This window comes from Lepidochelys kempii, chromosome 6 (genome assembly GCF_965140285.1).
Source record: "Lepidochelys kempii isolate rLepKem1 chromosome 6, rLepKem1.hap1, whole genome shotgun sequence".
NCBI lineage: Eukaryota > Metazoa > Chordata > Testudines > Cheloniidae > Lepidochelys > Lepidochelys kempii.
The window spans coordinates 69,026,281-69,048,553 of NC_136385.1; the positions used below are offsets into that span (position 1 = coordinate 69,026,281).

The following is a 22,273-nucleotide window of genomic DNA, read 5'->3' on the forward strand; positions in this document are numbered from 1 at the left end:
TCATTCAATCCATTCGGGTCCAGGTAAGATCAGACAGTGTGACCACTGCTTAGTATATAAACACACAGAGAGGATCAAGGTTTGCATCGCTCTGCAGGGAGGTGGTACACCTCTGAAACTGGTGCATCCAGCACCAGATCATCCTCTGCAGTGCATCTGCCTGGGGTAATGAATTCCCTAGCAGATAGCCTCAGCAGGCATTTTCACAAGTGGGAGCTCTACCTGTCTGTCACCCAATGAATCTTTTCCCATTGGGGATCCCCATCTTCCAACTTTTTGCAACCCAGGACAACAGAAGGTGCTCATTTCCAGACCTATGATCACAGAACAAGGGCGGCACCAGGTATCCCAAACTGGCAGCCCTTCACCTGACAGCTTTGTTTTTGGATGGATGACAGAATTAGAGAGATCCTGCTTGAAGAAAGTCCTGTTCGTTTCCAAAAGCAAAAAACCTTCTGTGGGAAAGTGTTACACTGCCAAGTGGGAGTGGTTCTCCCTGTGGTGTCAGGCGCAATTTGCCTCTAGAGGAATCTGGCATTCCTCTTATCCTGGACTGTCTCCTCTCATTTGAAGTCACAGGCCTATCCATTAGTAAATTAAGGGTTTGTTTAGCAGCTATCAATGCCTTTTACCCTCTGGTAGAGGGTTTTCACCCATTCCACAACAGTCAAGTTCTTAAAAGGCACCGTCAGAATGTTCCCACTGGTATCAAGACCTACTCTGTTTTGGAACCTGAACCTACAGCTTTCCCAATTCATGAAACTGCCCTTTGAACTCTTGGCTTCGTGCTGCCTCTTACTTTTATCAATGAAGGTAGCCATCCTCACAGCATCACCTCAGCCAAGAGAGTAGTTGAGCTTAGGGGCCCTCAGGGCCCTTGCCTTATATTGTCTTTCACAGGGACAGAGTATCCCTCAGACTGGACTGCGAATTCATCCTTGAGGTTCCATCTGACTTTCATTTGAACTGGACACTCCACTTCACTTTTTTTTTTTTTTTTTCTTTTTAACTGAAGACCTAGAGAATATAGAGGCAGGAAACGGAATGCTGGAGCCCTGGGGGCATGCAGTCTGGATAGGACAAAGCACTTTAGAAGATCTCCATGACAATTTGTCTCCATATCTGAGAGGATGAAGGGAGAGGCGATGTCTTTCCAGGGACTCACAGCTGGAAATCCATTCTGAATCTTTCTCTGCTGTGAGAGGGCAGTAGTCCCTCCTTCCCAGTCTGTCAGGGCTCACTCTACCAGAGTGCAAGCTGCCTCGGTGGCATCCTTTCAAGGAGTCCCACTCTTGGAAACCTATAGACTGGCAGATTGGCTCTGTTGGCATGTTACCAGGCACTATTCCCTGATTCAAGCCTCAGCTGAGGAGGCTTCCTTCGTTTCTCCAATCTTGCTAACTGTGGTGCAAAGCATGGGTGGCGGTTGAAGCTTCCCCTTGGAGAGGCTCGCCCCCAGCCCTGCCTCTTTCCTCCAAGGCCACACCCCCGCTTGCTGCTCTCAACCCCCCCACAGCCCTGACCAGGGGGTGGGGTGGGGTGGGTTGGGTTGGGGCTCAGTCAGAGCTATGAGGATGGGGGCTAAGAGCTCGTCCCCAGCTGGAGTCAAGCTCTCAGCCTTGGCTGGTACTGCACACAGCTCTTGGCTCTGGCTGGGGCTGAGAGTCTGGACCCCTTCCCCCATTCTGCCCCTTCCACCTGCAGCCCTGCCCCCACTCTGCCTCTTCTCTCCCCCCGCAAGGCCCTGCCCCCACTCACTGCTTCACCCCCCTCCTTCTCCCTGTTGTGGCTGTGAGAGCAAAAAAGGTCTGTGCCCCTGCCCTGATCCCAGGGCTGTGGTGGGGTGGGGCAGTTTTTCTGGGGGCCCCAAATCCACCATTCCTCCTCCCCCAGTGGCGTGAGGTTTGGGGAGGCTTAGCCTCCCGCAGCCTCCATTGCGCACCGCCCATGGTGCAAAGCTCTTCCTCGCACTTGCCTTCTCAATAGGCATTGCTTGGGAGTCGCTCATAGTGAATACCCATAGAGACTAGCACTCAAAGAAAGGGAAGTTACTTACATTATAGTAACAGGAGTTCTTTGAAATGTGTGGTTCCTATGGGTATTCACAATCCACCTTCCTTCCCTTCTGCTTTGGATTCTCACGTGATTCACAGCAGAGTCGGAATTGGAGAGGCAGTTGGTTTGCCCCACCCCTCACACCCTCTCTTTGCAGCGCGAAGAGACACAGTGCATTGGTGTGGACCAACAGACACTGCTAATGAAGAATTTCTGGTTGTGGGAGCAGTGAATAGCCATAGGGACCATGCATCTCAAAGGACTCCCGTTATCATAAAGTGATTCACCTTTCTTTATTGATCTACCAGATGTTTTACAATGTGTGCGCAATGGACTGTTAACAATCCAAACATCAACAATGTCATCATTAGGTTTCAGAGTTGTCCGTTTATTATAATTTTAGCAGAAACCTCAAGACTGAGTGCTTATCCCCAAGTGCTGAGGTGGATATTCCATAGGTATTGTGATGGAGTGCAGTGGGGCAGCAAGGGTGTGGAATGAGGAATTTGGAATGAAATCCTGCTTCAAATTTGAAGTTACACCCATCCCTGCCTACAAGGGAGGGAGAGGAATTCACACCCTCCCCAGTACACAAAGCTTCAGCTGCTTCCTGGTTGCCAAAATTGTCAGATGCTGTATTGTTTACTACCCAGTCATCAAAACCCCAAGCGTGCCTCTACCAGCTTCTGTGATGAAACTACATGGTCTGAGTTTAAAAATATACAGCATGCTGAAAAACAACAGTTTGGGGACAGCATGAAAAAGTAATAGCTCGTCAAAAGTAATGTCAGAATAGCTCCAGATATGTTAATTAGTGTACAGGTGAGTCGCATCATATGCGTATTTAACTTACGCAAATTCAACTATATGCGCTCGGCAAAAAAAAAAAAAAAAGAAACGTAACAAGATACCTGTAAATAGTGCGGGCGATTCTGCCCACCATCCGCTCAATGAGCGTATGCCCCAGAGTGAGGGTGAGATAGTAGATGTGAATCTGCTGTTCCCTCAGTCTGTCTCAGTTCCCGCGTGCCTCTCAGAGTGTGATTCTAGAGTTTAAAGATACGTATTTTTCATACAACATGGCCCCTAGACGCAAGCCAACTACTTCATCTGGTGCTCAACCGAAGAAACAGCGATCTGTTCCAACGCTGGAGGAAAAGCTGGCTGTGCTGGACTTACTGAGAGACGGTATGTCAGTCTCCAACGTGGCATGTAAATATGGCTGCAATGAATCTAGCATCCATGCCATCAAGATTAGAGAGAGAAATTCATCAAGCTATGGCATCAAATGCTCCAATAACTGCTCAAGTGATGAGCCAGGTGCATGATAAGACTTTAGTGAAGACTGAAAAGGCATTAAACTTATGGCTGGAAGACATGAACCGTAAACGTGTGCCAATCGATGCCAACATGTTGCAAGAAAAGGCTCTTAGCCTCTACGCGCTGTTCAAACCTCCCGCTGAAGAGGGACAGCCTTCTGATGAGAAGGAATTCAAAGCCAGCCAAGGTTGGCTTAACAATTTTAGGAACCTCTTCAACCTCAAAAACGTGCAGACTACTGGTGAAGCTGCATCTGTCAATGAAGAATGATTTAATGTTTGAATACGATCCCTCTATGGAACACAGCCTCAAAATCACACGTTGTATTACGGACACTTTGAGACTGTATCAAGAAATGTATGAGCAGCTCAAAAAACAGCGACAGTTGCCGATCACCATGTTTTTTCAAGGAAAAACAACCAGCATCAGATGAGTCAATGCAATCAACTTCTTGAGCTGAACCAGAGCCAACCACTTCGTCTATGACTCGCTCTCCGTCACCCAAGCTCTCTGTCACCTGGCTCGACATCAAGTCCCAGTGACCCCCTGTAATTACCCCCCCTGTAATTAAAAATACAGTACTGTAAAATTATATTTTGCATATGTACTCTTATAAATTGTGCATTACTGTATACATTATACATTTATACATATTACTGTACAGGGTTGTATACACAAAACCATGTACAGTATACTGTACTTTATGGGCGATTTAAGGGATTTTCAAGGGTAATTTTGATTATACACTATTTTAGCCTTACACGCTGACTTTAGAACCTAACCCCCGCGTAAGATGCAACTCCACTGTATTTGCATTCTTATTTAATTTATTAAAATTTCCAATATTTGAGTTTATCTGAATTTGCCATAATTTCCAGTTTCTTGGAGAAACCAGGGAGCCCTGCTGCAGGGTTTAAGTCCAGCTGGCCACAGAGTTATAAGTGTCTTTACTCCTAAAGTTCTTGGGAGTAGGGCTCTTCTCCCTGTGTGCCCTGATGACTGGAGCCAGCAGGGATGGCTCAGTGGTTTATGGCGCTGTTTTGGGACTCAGTTCCCTGGGTTCAATTCCACAGAGTTTCTGTGTGACCAAGGGCATGTCACTCAGCATGTGTGCATAAATTCTCAGTCTGTGAAGCAGGAATAATAATAACGCCCTGCTTCATAGGGGTGGTGTGGGGATAAATACATTAAAGAAGCACTCAATTACTGCAGTGATGGGGGGGGGGGATCATGTAAGTACCTAAAATGGATGGAACGCAACAGACCCTGGGAAACATGAAGGAACCAAAGAGAACCATGCACTTGCATATCATAGAAGTTAAACATGGAAAACATGTGTGTTTATGCCAAAGGCTCAGACTTCTGACCAGTCAGTCTTCCACTCTTGCACCTCCTACAGTGAGCAAGTGTGCGGCATGCACTGACGCTGCTGTATGCCAGACATTAAAAGTGGCAGTAGAATTGAGGGATATAGTGAATAGGGGAGAGGGCTTGACGGGGGGTGGGTCCCTGCCACATAATTTAGATATAATAAACTATCAACTCTATTTACCATCAATATCTACATCCACTGGACTTGTATCTTATCACTGAAAACAGGACTGGGACAAACTCATTAACCTGGTCTATATTCCAGGCAGCATCTTGGAGGGTATCCCATTACCATATCCCTGCAGCCACTCTCACATAAAAACTTTTTACAAACCAAGTCTGTAATACTGTAGTACAGGATCTTTTCTGTGTGCTCTCCCCTGCAGATCTGGTTGCTGTCCTATGTCCTAAAGGTCCTCTTCGTATGTTGGTTGAAACAGCTCAAGAGAGAAATGAAACACTCTTCCCAGCACTTATTTATTCCTGTGAGTATATTTCGTTAAAGCTTTTAGATTTGTAATCTCTTGCCTGACCTTGAGGAAAGGAGATGTAATCATCCCATTGGCTTCCTTTGCTTTAATATGTTCTGTTGCATGTGCAGCTGGAGATCACATTTCATTTCCTTGGGCCTCAATTCTTAATTTGCTATTTACTCAGAAACCTGAAATATGTTCTTTATAAGATATTCCAAGATAAAAACAGCACACATTGTTCTTTTTAAATTAAAATGGTAAAAAATGGTAAAGGATCTTGGTCTGGCCAAAACAGCATCCGTAGAATGTGACTGTAGCACGCTTAGGGTAGGCTTTGGTTCTGTTTAGAAATATATATCCATTTGCAGGGCTTAAACAATCTACTCACCACAGAGCGAGGGGATCCTATCCCATGTATTCCTGCAGGAAACCAATTTTCTTCAGACTTTTAAAAATTATGTTTCTAGCTTATGGTTGCAAGGAATACCTTATTAAATGTGAACTGCTTCTGTGTTCTCTGTGTGTGTCTGCTTCTGGTATTGCTCATAGTTTGTCGACCTGAAATTATTTGCAATTTTGACACAAATCTGCAGACTAGTTTTAACCCAAAAACATGTTTAGGCTATATTCACAAAGTATATGTGGGGTGTGCCCACCTTGTAACTTTTAGTTCAGTGCTTAGAGCACTCACCCAGTAAGTGGGAGACCTAGTTCAATCCGTCCCCCAGCTGATATGGAGCAGGGACTTGAACTTGGGTCTCTCCTCATCCCCCCATCTAATCACTAGGCTATATTTTGGTGTATTCTGGGATATTGTGTTATGATCTTTCTCAGTCTCTCCTGTTGAAATTGTTCTACCTTGTATACATAATTATGCATTGGAGCAAAGATTTGAACTTGGGTTTCCCACGTCCCAGGTGAGTGCCCTAACCACTGAGCTATAGAGTGGTTCTTACTTTCTCTCTATGTTCCAATAACTATTCAAGTATTTTATACAAAGTGGGATAGCTTCAATAGGAGAGAGACCTGTCTCAGGATGTTCTATAGTCCAGGCACTCTCCTCAGAGTTGGGGAAGACACAAGTTCAAGTCCTGGCTCCATATCAGGCAAATGGAGGAATTGAGCCCAGGTCCCCCCCATACTGGGTGAATGTCTTAACCATTGAGCTAAAAGTTATAAGGTAAGGACCACAACTACCTCTGGCAGTTTTGTGAATCTGGCCTTTAAAAATGCCTGGAAACAAGACCTTTTTGGGTTGAAATTCACCAACGTTTTTTCCAAATTTTTAGATTTGGCTCAAGTAGAACCAAAAAAAAATCAGTTATTTGCCCAGCTCTAGTAAGCAGCAGCAATGTAAAACTAGCACAAATCTGATCAGTTTCACTGCTGCTGTTGGTAATCCTGGGAGCAACCATGAAATTGTCAAGAATCAACCAATTTTACTTTGCTGCTGCTCAGGAAAACTCTGGGATGAAAGAGGAGGAGAACTGAAACTAAAATGCCAGGTGAAGATAAAGTACCAGACACACACTTTCACCTCCAGCAGCTAAGAGTCTCTCAGATAGTGGGAAGAGAGTTATTTCTCCCTTCCAGCAGCCATATTTTAGACTAATCAGGTACCCAGCAGCTGGAAACTGATTAAAAAAACCTGAGCCCCCTAGTGAGGTCCACTATGGTAATGCCAGCTTCCTCTCCCTTACCAGCAGCTGGTCTTCTCACCAGGGCATCATCCATGGAGCTCACTATTGGGGATTCCTGCTTATCTTGCATATTGATTTCTGGCTACTGGGAGTGTATAGAGCTTTTTAAGCACTGTTCATTCAGACTGGATAAATTCAGAACATCTGGTTAAACCGCTTACATATTTTAACACTACAAGAAAGCTGACTGGGTAAGACCTTACAATTGGGAGAGGGACTGTGGTCTTGTGGGATGACAGGGAGTCAGGAGTTGTCTTTTTCCTAGCTCTGACATTAACTCGCTATCTGGTCATCCCCCTGCCTCAGTTGTGTTGTATAAAATGGGGCCAATACCTATCTCGCAGGGGTGTTGTGAGGCTTGTTTTGTGGCCGGGGGGGGGGGGGGGGGAACTGTTTGAGATCATCTGAAAGGCTCTATAGAAAGCAAGCTATAAAAAATCCAAAATACTTTGACATTGAATGAAAGACTCTAGTTGTTTAAGAGGAATTGCCATGTTTTTATCCAAAATAAAAAAAATCAACATTAAAGATCAGTGTTTTAAAAGCTGGCCAGAAGTGCATGATAAATGCAGTTTATTACCTAGGTATTGCCATCTCAGATATAGAAGGGTGGGTGTATGTGGTGATGTCCAACTCATCAGACAATTGTTACTTGGAGATCTGATTTGTTAGGGTATCCACCACTGACATTTTCCATACATACTAGCTTTGAGATACTATGATGTCCTGAAAACCTAGCAAATATCATGTTGATTCAGAAAACATATTAAAATGTCAAGCACAGTAGAAATGTCTTATGTTGTAGACTCCATTTGGCTGCTTAGGAGAGAAGTGTGGTGGGGGGAGAGAGTTGGGTGGAGTGAGGGTTGACTTATCTGTCAATCTTAGTTCTCAGAGTAGCAGCTGTGTTAGTCTGTAGTCGCAAAAAGAAAAGGAGTACTTGTGGCACCTTAGAGACTAACCAATTTATTTGAGCATAAGCTTTCGTGAGCTACAGCTCACGTCATCGGATGCATCTTAGTTCTGTTTGTACTAGTAATATCCGCCAATAGCTGGCTCAGCCCTTCTGTATGCCAAGAAGTGGAAGTTAGGGCTGGGAAACAACAAACTTGAACTTAAAATAAACAACTTAAATTGAATACAGTTGAATTGTAAAAGAACAGGAGAAGTGACAAGCCTTTTAAAAAGAAAAATAACTTCTATAGATTCAGTTACCAGCACTGCCTGTGTAAACTGGTGCTACTTCAATACCAGTCATTCTACTTCCAAATGAAAATCTGGTTGCTTCTGTAAAGGAGAGTAGGAGGAGAATCATCAGTTCAGTTCAGTTTTTCAATGTGTACTCTTAAAAGGAAACTGTATCTCTAAGGCAGCTGCAACTTACCATTTTTATAACATTTATTATGACCAGTCTGTATCCAGTCAGATCTAGAAGATGTGTTGTAGCTGAAACTGACTTAATCCCATCTGTTAGTATGCTTTTAAGTAGTTTAAAAGGAAGTAAAACTGCCTGTGACAGAAGATAGTTGCAGCAAAAAAGGTGGTAGAGAAACGATAGCCCAATGCTGAGACCAGAGTTTGTCTGCTGGCGCATGTTGACCAGCGTGTTTTCTTCAATAGCAACGATGATATGGCTAGTGAACATGGCTGAGGAAGACCCGGAAGCCCAACGGAAAGCTTCCAAAAGCTCCACTTACGATAAACAAGGTGAGGATTTCTTTTGCATGTTTTCTTACTATAGAACATCTTCACAGAGAACTGTCCCTGCTTTCAGATGGAGCTTTTTAAACACACTTTTTGCACAGACCGGGCAACAAATGGTTCTCCACTCCCTAAGAGTGAAAGCCCCACTAGAAATAATCTGTCTTGACTGCAAATGATGTTCAGTTAATATGCAATTAATATTCTTGCAGCTATTCATTATTATGGAACTCTTGGTTTCTTTTTAAGAGACTTGTCTCAACAAGTACAGGAACTCTTCACTTAAAGTTGTCCCGGTTAACATGTTTACCTTGCTGATCAATTAGGGAACCTGCTCGTTTAAAGCTGTGCAATGCTCCATTATAATGCCGTTTGGCAGCCGCCTGCTTTGTCCACTGCTTGCAGGGAGAGCAGCCCGTTGCAGCTAGCTGGTGGGGGCTTGGAACCAGGGTGGATCGGCAGACCCCTATCAGCTCCCTGCTCCCTTAAATTCCCTGTGCAGCAGCTGCTCAGCAGGCTGTCAATTGCCGGTAGTTCAGCTGTCCCTCCCCCCACTGCCATGTGCTGCTTCTGCCCCCTGTCTTGGAGCTGCTCCCTGAGACTCCTGCTTGCCGTGGGGGGGGGGGGGGGAAGAGGGAGGCTAATGTCAAGGTGTCCCTCTCCCCCCCAGCTCCTGCACCCTGCTTACCCCATCTTCCATAGAGCAGGGGGGGACACAGGGATGAGGGAGCTGCTGCCTTAGGCAGCAGCAGCTGTGGTCCCTCTCAGCTTCCTGATCTAATTAACAAGGCAGTGTACTTCTGACCCCACTCTTCATAATTAAAGGGGAAATGCACATCTCTGTCTCTCAAACACACACAGGGTGTGTGTCTCTGTCTCTCTCTGACTGCCCTCCCTCCTTTCCTGCTGCCTTGTAGAGTGTGAGAGTTAACCCTTGAGGGCTCAGCCAATTGCTAGTTCATCATTTAACACTAAGGCATTCCCTGGGAAATATCCCACCCTCTGACTCCTCCACCTCAACCAAACTTCATAATCATCATCACTGTGTACCAGTATTAAATTGTTTAAAACTTATACTCTGTGTGTGTGTGTGTGTGTGTGTGTATGTATGTATATATATATGTAAAAAGTATACAGTCTTCTGTCTGGTGAAAAAAATTTCCCTGGAATCTAACCTCCTCATTTACATTATCTTATGGGGAAATTGGATTCGCTTAACATCGTTTCGCTTAAAGTTGCATTTTTCAGGACCATAACTACAATGTTAAGTGAGGAGTTCCTGTACTGACTGAGCTCAGTTCAGTGCAGAGGACAGTTGTGGTAAGGCAACATCCATGTGCAGGGAAAGGCAAAGTTTATAAAATGAGAGCTTAAAGAATAAGGCCACATTGAAAGGGCAGGATTTGATCAGGTTTCCTGATAGTCCATTCACAGATTTCTGTACAACACTGAGTGGTTCTGCTTTCTTCCCTTTTCTAAGGGCTCCCATCCAGTGAGCATGTGGTATAGAGCTGTTGTCTCACTGGAGAGAGTCAAAGACATTCTGCTGACAAAATGTCCTCATGTTGTCATGTCAGATCATGATATAATGGGATGACATTTTGCTGTAACCTCATATTGCATCAACAATCTCACTGTAACTGGTTAAAAGATAGGAAACAAAGAGTAGGAATAAATTATCAGTTTTCACAGTAAATAGCGGACTGCCCCCAAGGATCTGAACTGCAACCAGTTCTTTTCAACATACTCATAAATGATCTGGAAAAGGGGTAAACAGTGAGGTGGCAACATTTGCAGATGATACAAACTTACTCAGAATAGTTAAGTCCAAAGCTGACTGAGAAGAGTTACAAAGGGATTGCACAAAACTGGGTGACTGGGCAACAAAAATGGCAGATGAAATTCACTGTTGATAAGTGCAGAGTAATACACACTGGAAAACACAATACCAACTATACATATAAAATGACTGAGTCTAAGTCAGCTGTTACCACTCAAGAAAGAAATCTTGGAGTCATTGTAGATAGTTCTCTAAAAACATCAGTTCAATGTGAAGCAGCAGTCAAAAAAGCAAACAAAATGTTTGGAACCATTAGAAAAGGGATAGATAAGACAGAAAATATCTTAGTGTCACTATATAAATCCATGGTATGCCCACACGTTGAATACTGCCTGCCATTCACGTCACTCCATCTTAAAAAAGATATATTACATTGGAAAACGTACAGAGAAAGGCAGCAAAAATTATTAGTTTCCATCTGAGGAGAGATTAAAAAAACTGGAACTTTTTAGTTCAGAAAAGGGATAACTAAGCGGGGATATGATAGAGGTCTGTAAAATTTTAACTGGTGTGGAGAAAATGAATGACAGTGTTATTTATTCCTTCACGTAGCATAAGACCCCGGGGTCACCCAATGAAATTAATAGGCAGCAGTTTTAAAACTAACATAAGGAAGTGTTCTTCACACAACATAGGAACTTGTTGCTAGGGGATGTTATGAAGGCCAAAAGTAGAACTGGGCTTAGTAAAGAATTAGGCAAATTCACGGAGAATAAATCCGTCAATGGCTGTTAGCCAAGATTGTCAGGGATGCAACCCCGTGCTCTGGGTGTCCCTAAACCTCTGACCACCAGAAGATGGAACTGGATTACTTGATAAATTGCCCTGTTCTGTTCATTTCCTCTAACACATCTGGCATCAGCCACTGTTAGAAGACAGGATACTGGTCTGCCCCACTATGGCCATTCTTTCATCATTTTTTCATCATCATTTTTGTTGCTTTCCTCTGGACTCTCTCCAATTTGTCCATATCTTTCCTAAAGTGTGGCACCTAACCTTGGACACAGTACTTCAGCTGAGGTCTCACCAGTGCCGACTAGAGGAGGACAGTTACCCCATGTGTCTGACTGTATTAACAGGAGTGTCTTTGTATGAGAAACACTTTTGAAATAGGTTTTATACTATTGTTTTCTTCCCTTGAGCCGCACCGAACCAGACTCAGAATGAAGATGCTGACATGGATGACGGAGGTTTCAATCCGGAATGGGAGCAACAAAGGGATACCCGAATAGGGCCACTTGAATCAACTCCTGAATCCCGGGCTGCTGTTCAGGCTCTCCCTAGTAACTCCCAAGCCAGCGAGGACCCAGAAGAGAGTAAGTATTGTTCCAAGACTGAATAAATGTACATTTGGTTTTCAGTCAGCTAAAGATAATGTGTCTATTCATTCATATGTTACTTACATAGTACACTGTATTGCAAGGACGGGCTGAAAAGTCCCTAATGATGAGGACATGTTGATCCACCTGATGACCTTCACAGGACTGGATGGAGCTCCATTTAGGTGTCTTTGTTCGTTTTCGTTTGAGATGCTGCAGAGGGGGGATATTGAGATAATTGTTCTTATTTTGCTATTGATCAACTGTGTTAGCTCCCTATCTGCTTAAACTGTCATATAACAGTAATGACCTCAATGGCTTTTTTCAATCTGCTGATGGTCAGAGATGGTCATCCATTTGGATACAGACCTTGCAACGGCGATCCATGTCTTTTGTCACCTCAAGATTAGAATACCGTAGTACACTCTGCCCAAAACTAAATGTTAAGTCTAATTAGAAACCAAAGTTCAATGCAGGATGTTGCAGCTTGCTTAGTTTTTGTTTTTTCCCCCTGTAGCAGCCTGCTTGTTAAATGTAGTGTCTCGCTGTGAGCACATAACATCAGGAGTCAGGGATCTGCACAGGCAGGCTTTTCGTTTCCAGGTGGAATTTAAGGTGGTGTTGGACCTGTAGAGCACTAAGCATTTTCAGACCTGCCTGTCTGGCAGACTCCCCCCGTGCGTTACTGCCATAGTTGTGAAGGCACTTGTTGAAAGTGGTAGGATGTTAGTAGGGTGTATTTCATAACCGCATCTTTGGAGTTTACTGCCTGCATTTCTCCAAAATAACCCAAATCTCTGTTGACCTTCAGAGTGAACTGCAAAGCCTCTTTCTTTGCTAGAGCTTTTGGGAAGGACACTTAGGGGCACAGGAATCTTGGGAGTGGGGTGGAGTGTATTTTTAGTCTTTTAACAACTGACCTAATTCTTTTATGTGTAGACTGGCTGTGTTGGTAGACAGTTATAGTTTTCTGAATGGATTGTTATTTAAAGTAAGTGTTAGACTCCTGTCCCAGCTGTAGGCACTTTTTCTCCCTGCCCATGTGGGTATTTTAAATGAAGAAAATAACAAATTGTTCCAAGATGTGTGTCTTTCTCCCTCTATTTCTCCAATCAGTAGTTCTAGTAGCATATTTACAGTACTGCTGGTCATACTTGTCAGCCAGCAATAACTTGTTAGAAGTATGTTGGGAAATTCACGTTGTGTGGCAGTAGCTTTGTAGCCATTGCACTGATCACTGAGCGTTTAATACACTGCAACAGTATTTAAATGTTTAATATCTCAGCATGGTAAGACAGCATTCTCAACACTCCCCTTTTCATCAAGTTACTGTTCAACACAACTTGACTTGAGAGAGAATTGTTTTAGCATGCAGTGATCACTGTGCAGAGCAAGCAGTGATACAGTCTGTTACTGCAACCCACTAGTTTCGTGTTTTTTAAGAGTAAGTTGGGATGTTGTAAGTATTTTTTTTTTAATGTCACTTTGCTAATAAAGGTAAGTAAACAAATTCTGTACTGGATCCATGCAGTAAGGTTCCTACTGAATTTTTCCCTTAAAGTTTAGCATGTGTCTCTGGAGCTTGGATTATTAATCACTGTAGTCAGTGATAAGTAACGGTAAGGCATTAATTTCCTTCTACAGCTGTCTCTTGAAAGCCCTTTAGAACTGAGATCAGGACAACTGCTAGTCCTAACTCTGCATAATTCTTTTAGTTTTCAAATACTTCCTTTTCCATTAAATTAGACCTCAATATGATGAGAAATTAAATTTTGAATAGTAGCTGAAATTCTAGATGTTTTAGATATTCGGAAGTTGTTTCCAAAATGACTTTTTAGTTTTAACAATGAACCTTTCCACCAGGAGTTAAAAAAAAAAAGTTGTTAATATTCTTGGAGCCTGGTAATCTAGTCAGATTGGAACGTGCTGCCATGCAGTGCTTCACTTGGCCTCTAGCTTGGTATCTTCTGTGACAGATCAGTGTTAATTTGAAAGTGCTTCATAGCTGATAGAGTACAATAAAGTGAAGTGTGACTTATAAAACAATACAACCTGTCTCTTTAAAGACAGATTGAGTTAGGTTTAGATTGGCATCTCCAGTCAAGACAATCAGCATGTGAAAGCATGGCCTTTAGGAGTATGGGAAACTATCTTTGTAAATGAGACGTTGGAGTGGGGCTGGGAGACTATTGTGTGTGTACATGTTCAAAAGGCTCCAAACTGTAAAAGTTCTTACAGGATAAACAAGAACCAAAAGAATTGGTCCAAAGCAGTGAACATGATCCTGAATGAATTTAGGAAACACATAATGGTTAAGTCTTAGGGGAGATCACAGTGAACAGATCAGAGTAACCTGAGCGGTGGTACTGAGGGACTCCAGGGAGATGAGAAGTGTAAGGTGCTTCTGATTTCCAGTAGTGACCTAAGTTGGCTTTTGCCTGGTTGAAGACTAGCTATTTTATGCAGACTGTTTCTTTTGTTTTAATCGATCTCTTTTCCCCTCCCCTCCCCTCCCCTCGCCTCGCCTCGCCTCGCCAGTAATCTTGATTTACTACAAACCCTGTGGTTTTGGGACTGTCTCTCTCTGTTTGAAAGAGCTGAAACCACTGTAGAGGTTTAAGAGGTAGTAAAGAAAAGGGTTTCTGGAGTCTGTCCTTCATGGGACTGTCTGTCTAAAGGCAGACTAGGAGTTTTCTCCCCACACTTGTTGCAGCCTGAGCTGCAGTCCTCCCAGATTCACAGGAAATTTCTAGTGAACATGGACAAGAACTGAGTGGAAGGGATGTACAGTCACATCCCGCTCCTGTGCTCGCAGAGGCTCAGGGGCAACCATGCTGAGTCCCTGCAAAACGGGGAACCACCTTGCAAATCAAAGATCAGATGGGATGCAGAGCGTTTCATCCAGCTAATGGTCATAGCCTCATACGAATGAAGTATGTCTACACTACAGCAGCACAGCTATGGCGCTGCAGCTGTGCCGCTCTAGTGTAGACCCTTCCTACCTTTATGGAAGGGGTTTTTCCTTCGATGTAGATAATCCATCCAGGCAGCAGATAGGTTGACGGAAGAATTGTTCTGTCGACCCAGCTGCGTCTACACGGGGGAGTTAGGTCAACCTGTCTACTTCACACAGTGTGCAAAATTTTTCACAGCCCTGAGCGATGTAGCTAGGTTGATCTAATTTTTCAGTGTAGACCTAGGCTGAAAAATAAATGTGGGGAATGGTTAAGATATGGGGACTCCTTTGAGTTCAGAAGGGAACTGTTGAGGACCTCTCTAGAAAAACCCAATAATTATAACTTAGAGTAGGAGGGTCAAACTAAGTCTGAGGTGAGGGCCAAAGTGTACTTTGACTTGGGGTTTGTGGGCCAGAGAAACAAACCTCACCGCTAAGGAGCATGTTTTCCAGCCTCCTCTGACTAGAGTGCATCTGTTTAGCTACGTTAATTCTTCCTTTCCCCTTGTCTGAAAAGTAACAGACGGCTGGGTTGGTTGGTGGAGGCAGCAGTGGCAAGAAAAACATGGTGGGAAGAGGAGGACCCACTCCCATAAACCTGGTGCTGCAGGGCTTGATGGGGTTATCAGCAACCCTGACGGAAAGATGAGGAGAGGGCAAGGGAAGAAGGGGACAAAGACAGGGAGAAGAGAGAAGGAGAGAGGAGCTGCTGTGGAGAAGAGGAGTCCTAGATTTCTGTGCCTCATCTGGGGTAGCAGAGCTCTGGGGCCCTTCCCACTAGGCCAGGATGAACAGAAACAATTTGAGGGGCAAGGGAAGTTCAGAAGCAACGGGCCTCAGTCCTGGTGGCAGAAGATGCAGAGGCAGCTGCCATAGCAGGAGGAGGAATGCAGAGGAGAGGTGGAAGGGGCTGGGGCTTCCTTGCATGTGGCCAATCAGGCATAAGCCCACTCCTCAGCTCTTCCTCTTCAGCAGGTGCCCACTCAATCACCAGCTCTCCCTTGGTTCCTGCAGAACGAGCCTAGAGCTGGATTGCACTGTTGTGAGAAAGGGAGCTGTGGGCTAGATGAGAGTATCCAAGGGGCTGGATCTTGCCCACCATCCGGGTGTTTGACAGCCTTGACTTAGAGGCTTTGAAAAAGCTATGGCGCTGTCTGAGCCTTATGTAGTGGAACAAATATACAGGAAATCTTCTTTACTTCTGTTTTACAGAAATGCTGTTAATTGGATATTATGCTACTAAAGTCCCTGCCAAGGTGGTAATTACCATAAAAACGAGCACATTGGCTCATGCACTTTTGAAGGGTCCACGTACTGCAGAACCACAAACATCCATTTAATCTGAAAGATGCATCATAATTACACAAAGAGCCTTTCAGAGCTATCAGAATAAGGATTTGTAGAAGACACAAGAGGTCACTGGAATGTTTTGCTGGGTGTTGGTAATATGTAAGCTGGAAGGTATGTAAGTGGAAACTCCAAAATGACAAGTGACTCATCTGCCTACTAGGCCAGATAATAGCAATAGTCTTTTGGCAAAATGTTGCTGTAAAATGAAACAACTGAAAGTGGCTTAGATCTATAACAAATATAACAGGAACATCCAAACTTGCTCAATTCAGAGTCACGTTGGCAATTATTAGGAGTCTGAAGACCTCCTCTGATTTGCATAAAGTGGAGCAAATGGGCAGAGGTCCTCCTTTTTACTCTAGAAATGTTAGAAATGACCCGTTTGTGTCAAAATGGAGTACTCTGTTGGGACCTAGCCACACCTCTGTACGAAAGATGAAATCAGCTACATCGTAGAACTCTGTGAACTGCGTTTTGGCTATCCTTTTTTCCCAGAACATTTTATGTTTGAGTATTCTATTCATTTTTCCCTTTTAAATTCCATTTTCTGATGTCCGTGTTTATCTGGAAGAGAGAGTCATGCAGATAAGTGCTTCTTCCCTTGATGCTTTAAAACAGCTTCTGAAAAAATTCTACTTCTCATTGATTCCAAGCGTCCCATTTTGACTCCTTGCTAACTTAATTCTAAAAAGGGGGTATGTGTAAAAAAATGTCTCTTGTGTTTGATTTGTGACAGTTAATCTGTTTATAACTTGATACAATGAAGTGTACTGACAAACTGCAACATGACATATTCATGTGTATTGGAGACTGGAACAGCTCTGCAGCAGGAGGGTCAAGAAGAATCTGCTAATTTCTTTTGGGTTCCTTGGATTATTCTGTCTGATACGTGCAATGGAAGTCATTTGCTGTGGGAGTTGTTTTGGGTCTTTATGTAACGCTTCCATATTTTTACCATTGCAGGGGGAGTAAAGCTTGGTTTAGGAGATTTCATTTTCTACAGTGTTCTGGTTGGCAAGGCCTCAGCTACAGCAAGTGGAGACTGGAACACAACTTTAGCCTGTTTTGTAGCTATACTAATTGTGAGTATAATGTAATGTGGTGGTGATATTTCAGTGCATTCTTCAGTGGCCAAGGGGGCTGCTGTTGTATATTTTCCTTTGGGATTTTGCATATTGGTTATTCAGTGCCTGATCTTACCATCATGGACTTAAACTGCAAGTTTTGCTGTGGATTTCAGTTGGAGCAGGATCAGTCACTTAAGCTTCAATTCAGCACAGCACTTAAGTTCATGTTTATGTCCTATTGATTTCAGTGGGATTTTAAATATATGCTTCAGCGCTTTACTGAGTGGGCTCATTAGTGAGTTACTTTGCGTAGTAAGTGTTAATCCTGACATTAATAGCACTCAGTGTGGAAAAGCAAAAAATGTAATTTACCAACCCTTTTGTGAGCCGTTCATCTTGATGTGTTCTGTAATACATATTTTTGCTGTCATGAGTTTTACCATGTAACGTCTCCTTGTCCTTCTTTCCAGGGTCTGTGCCTTACTCTACTGCTTCTTGCCATCTTTAAGAAGGCTTTACCAGCTCTTCCAATCTCCATAACCTTTGGGCTCGTTTTCTACTTTGCCACAGATAACTTGGTGCAGCCCTTTATGGACCAGCTAGCATTCCATCAGTTTTATATCTAGCGCACTTGAAGTTGATATTCTACGGACGTTTATATTGACTCTAGAAAATCTGGGAGGAAAAAGGGATTTTTTACTTGGTCCTCACATGACAGTGAAGTTCAATGCTCAAGATTTCTGGCCTGAATCATTGCAACTTCCTCCCATGTTTTCCTGAGCTACTGCACTGGGTAGCATATGATTCTTCTGTGTAAAAAGGGTTTTTTCTCAATTGATGGACTAACTTGGATGCCATTAAGTCAAAAGCAATTTCTGAATTGTAAACATGTAATAAGGACCACCTGTGTAAAAGTTGCTAATGCTTCTACCAGCAACGTGAGCCCTGGGTACAGGTTGATATTTTCCCAACGCTGAAGGCACTCAGGACTGCCATGAAATTAAACAAAAGAAGTTAGCAAAGTTGTTTGATTTGACATGTAAACATTTGAAGAGAGTCAATCCAAAATAAACCTTTAAAGCAATGTTTTTCACCAGTTGAGTCCTGACCCCACTTTGGGTCAGTAGGAAAGGGCCAGATATTGCAGCAATGGGACCGAAGGAGAAAGAATAGTCTCTCCTAAAGAGAGTTCCACCCCTTAATAGCCTCTGTGCCTAAGTTTACTTGGTTTTGATAAATCTAAAAGCTTATTTTCACACTGGAACAAGAGCCTGTACTCAAATTTACTAACGCTTTGCATTCTCAAGCATAGAGCGTGCATCCTGTACTGCTGCCGCCAATTTCTTATGTAGCTACCAAGGATTGGACTGAATAGTTTGGAACAAGTCAATCGTGAGGTCCTAACATGGATCCTTGTAAAAAGTTGGAGGACTAATACTCTAAAATTTTCTTTACTAAAATTACATGACAATTTCTGGATTTATTTTTGTCGTCTCGCTAATCTTTGCTAGAATAACATCAATTCAAACTCTGCCTTTAGATGGCCATTTGCCACACTGGACTGCATTGCTCTAAATTCCCGTTCTCCGTCACTGGATCTTTGGGCATATGAAATAGGCAGACATTTGCAGCAGCATCTCCGTCCAAAGCATTCCAGGATTTTAACCTTCTGTTGTCAGGTGTAGAGAAATGGAGGGTTATTTTTAGTAGCATTCCGCTGTTTCCTTCAAACCTTTCTCTCCAAAAACATATAGTTGAAAGGCTCTGGATTACAGCAAATTAAAATGAAGGGCAATGTTTTTCCTAAGTAACATTCAGTTGACTTCTCTGTTACATGTTAAGCTTTAGGATCAGCCGCTCAAGCTTATTTCAGGCTAACACCTAACACTGAGTGATTTTATTTTATATAATGTATTAATAAATGAATATTCATTAGTCAAGTGAGCCATCACTTAGTGTTGCCTGGGAATAAAAAGTATGGCCTTTTTTCCCAGTTATAATGAGGCGTGATGGAATAGGAGATTGGCAAAACCTGGAGAAGCTTGAGGGAGAAGAGAGTCCCAGAAGAGCTGAAAGGAGGCCCATGGGTTGTTTGCCTTTATACAAAGTGAAAAATTGAAACTAAACTTAATAACCCCACCTTAATTTGTTTTGTTGTTGTTTATTTAAAACTAACATGATTTGGTGTTTGGTGAACGTTTTTTTAGAATAGGACATTTTTGGGAGGATGAGATTGGAGAAAAACTTTTTGTGCAAGCAAAGAGCCTGGTTTTGGTGCAGCTGACCTCAATCAAGCATAGGGTGAATGGAAAGGTCTGACTGTTGATGGCATTGCAGCTTACATAAGCTTAATATTGGAGTCCTTTCTAAACACCTAATGGACAAAACCAGTATAAACAGAGCCTCTGAAGCAAACTTTTTCCCTTCCAGAAAGAGCTCAACTTCAGAAACATGGAGTAGTAGTAGGACTGAGACTTCATGCACATTCTCAAGTTGCTGTTTGAGTACTAGGTAATATGGTGAGGTGTTTGCATTTGTGTTGCATACCAAGAACGCTTTGCTTTCTTTAACTGCCTCATCTTTAATGTCCTGGGAACTTCTGTATATTGCTCAGTGTGACCTCTACTAGCCACAGAATGTTGGCATCTGCAAATCAGGGCAGTTACATCAAATAAGGTGCGCACACTCTTCTAATCTGAAAGTATTTGCATTCTAGGTAGTGGCTGCATTTGCCTGTTGAATTCATTATGGATAGCATTAATAAAGTAACCACATCTCGGTACCTCATTCTGGCTGTCTAGCTCAGAACTGCCTGTGTAATTGTAAGGACTAGTTCACTGTCCCAGATATTACTTGAGTGGAACTTCATTTAAATGGGATTTTTAATACAAAGTTTTCTGCAGTTTGAGTGTTCTTTACTGGTGTTACTTGCTCCTTTCATCAGCATTAATCTCTGAGAAATTCAGCTGTTTTTTTTTGGTTGGGCATTCTAACTATTGCTTGTCGTTTATATAGAAAAGGATTGCCAAAAGTTGGTATCACTGTCATCAATTTGTACATCTGAGCCAAGTCTCAGTTAACAGAGTTATTAGTAAAATGCAGAGTTTGAAATAGTCACTGCTGGAACTCTGACTCCCTTCAGGCCCAATCTAATGCCTGTTTGAAGTAAATGGGAACCTTTCCATTTACTTCAGTGAGTGTTGAATCTGGCCCTTAAAGAACAACTCAGAATCTTCAAAACATTTAAATTTCCAGTCTTCCACTGCCTAAAATTCTGCCATCCTGGAGTTTTAACTTCTAGCTATGTTACAGAAGGTTGTGGTGGAGATTATACACCAATATAATAACATTAAGCCTTGAGTACACTTGCTAAAGCCTGGAGATACAAAAGTAAGATTGAAACTCTTTCCTTGATTTGCCCTTTTACACTGAAGTACGGTAGCACACGTGCTGAATACGATCTTGTGATGCTAGACCACTTCAGTACTTGGTCTAGAAGGGTTAATTAAGAATAGTGTTCATTCTGCATTTCTTGGCATTTGGGAGTTTAATGCACAAGTATGAAGTTAAGTCCTGTCATAATTTCTCTTCTAGCCTTCCATAAAAATACAAATCTAATTTGTTGTTGGATTATTTCAATCTGGTCTACTTTGTATAATCCAGAGATTTCTGGTATATTTTATAGCTCTTTGAGGGGGTTATTGATTCCTAAATTAGAACACTGTTGACAACACCTTAGTCTGCAGAAGCTCTTAGCTTTTATTGTGTTATCCCAGTAGCTGTGGATCTTTCTCCTCTGTGTTCCAAACATGTCTATCACATTTGATTAACCAGTAAGTGTTGTGGTTTCAAGACTAAATTCTGTCATCTCTGATAGTTTCCCTACTTTTCAAATTTTCATAAGTGATTATTCTCTTTTAATGGCTACTCATCTGCAAAATATCTTAAACCAAAACGTCATTGCGTTGTAGGAGTGCTTAAAAATGTCTGCTTGGATTTATACCATATGTTTTCTTCCTCATTGCTTTTATTTTCAGATTTAGTCCGGAGCAGATGGTTATAACAGATATTTGTAAATGGGGGAATTATTTTCATGGCTATACTGAATGCTGCTACTATAAATAACTGGAAGCTCCTTCTGACTGTGATGTATCTGCATTCAGATGCAGTCAGTGTAGGGTGAGTCTGGAGGTCTATGTGCTTGTGTAGAGCACCATGTTCAAACTGTCCTGGGAGCAAATCCTGATTTTAAGCCAAATACTCAAGGGCTGAACTCTGCTGAAAATGGCTAACCTCCTTGGAGTGAAAAGCAGACCGTGCGTTTGTTGTTTGGACTCTGGTACTGTACATGGCAACTCGTTCTGCCATTGCCACAGTGAGGAAGAATTATCCTGGACTACATCTGAGTGGAATTTCAGGAGGGATGAAGAAGTGTTAGGAAACTTCTCAAAAAAACTTTAAATAAATAAATAAAAGGGGGTGGGGAAACTGTTTTTGACAGCTATGCTGTTGAGACCAGTATAATGAAGACTGTGGAACATGTCTGCACTACGGTAGTATCTTGTTTTACAGCATAAGTTTGGTCATTGGGAATGCTGGAATATGAACTAGAATTGGATTATTTTACACTCAAGCATTTGCTGTTTTCTTTTTTACAGACACTGGTTTGTACATAATCTGAATTGAATGTGAATAAGTTTTTTAAACACCTTTCCAGTTCTTGATAAGATACAGTTTTGATAGATTATTGCAAATTTTCCTTTGTCTAATCATTAAAATAAAGAATGCATGGATCCTAACTTTGCTGATTGTCGTGGTTTCAATATGATTATATTAAACATTAAACTTGTGTTGGATGCCTAAACACTGCAGATTTTAGCTTCAGTATTTAAAGAACAAGAATCTTGTTTTAAAGAGATGTTTAAAACCCTCTTATTTCCCAAAGGAATAATTTCTTCAAACTAGATTCCCATAAAAACACATTTTTAAAGCATCCTTTCATTTTAATTTAGAGAATCTGTCAAAACCAATTATAGGAACCCACATGAGACATAATTAAGGCGTGAAATAAGCTATATAAAATTGTTGAAATTCAGGGTGTTTTATGCAGCAAAAATAATC

At 42.3% G+C, this 22,273-nt stretch overlaps 1 protein-coding gene across 3 annotated transcripts in view; it reads left to right on the plus strand.

The window, feature by feature from the left end:
• PSEN1 (presenilin 1) overlaps positions 1-21,879 on the plus strand; it is a 53,977-nt gene extending 32,098 nt beyond the window's left edge. For all 3 annotated transcript variants that reach the window (XM_073348535.2, XM_073348536.2, XM_073348534.2), the window contains exons 7-11: positions 5,133-5,231; positions 8,540-8,626; positions 11,603-11,776; positions 17,049-17,167; positions 17,623-21,879. In XM_073348535.2, the coding sequence (XP_073204636.1) occupies positions 5,133-5,231; positions 8,540-8,626; positions 11,603-11,776; positions 17,049-17,167; positions 17,623-17,778 (635 nt within the window). In that variant the 3' untranslated portion in view covers positions 17,779-21,879. The remainder of the gene's footprint in view (positions 1-5,132; positions 5,232-8,539; positions 8,627-11,602; positions 11,777-17,048; positions 17,168-17,622) is intronic.
• Positions 21,880-22,273: the final 394 nt, after the last annotated feature.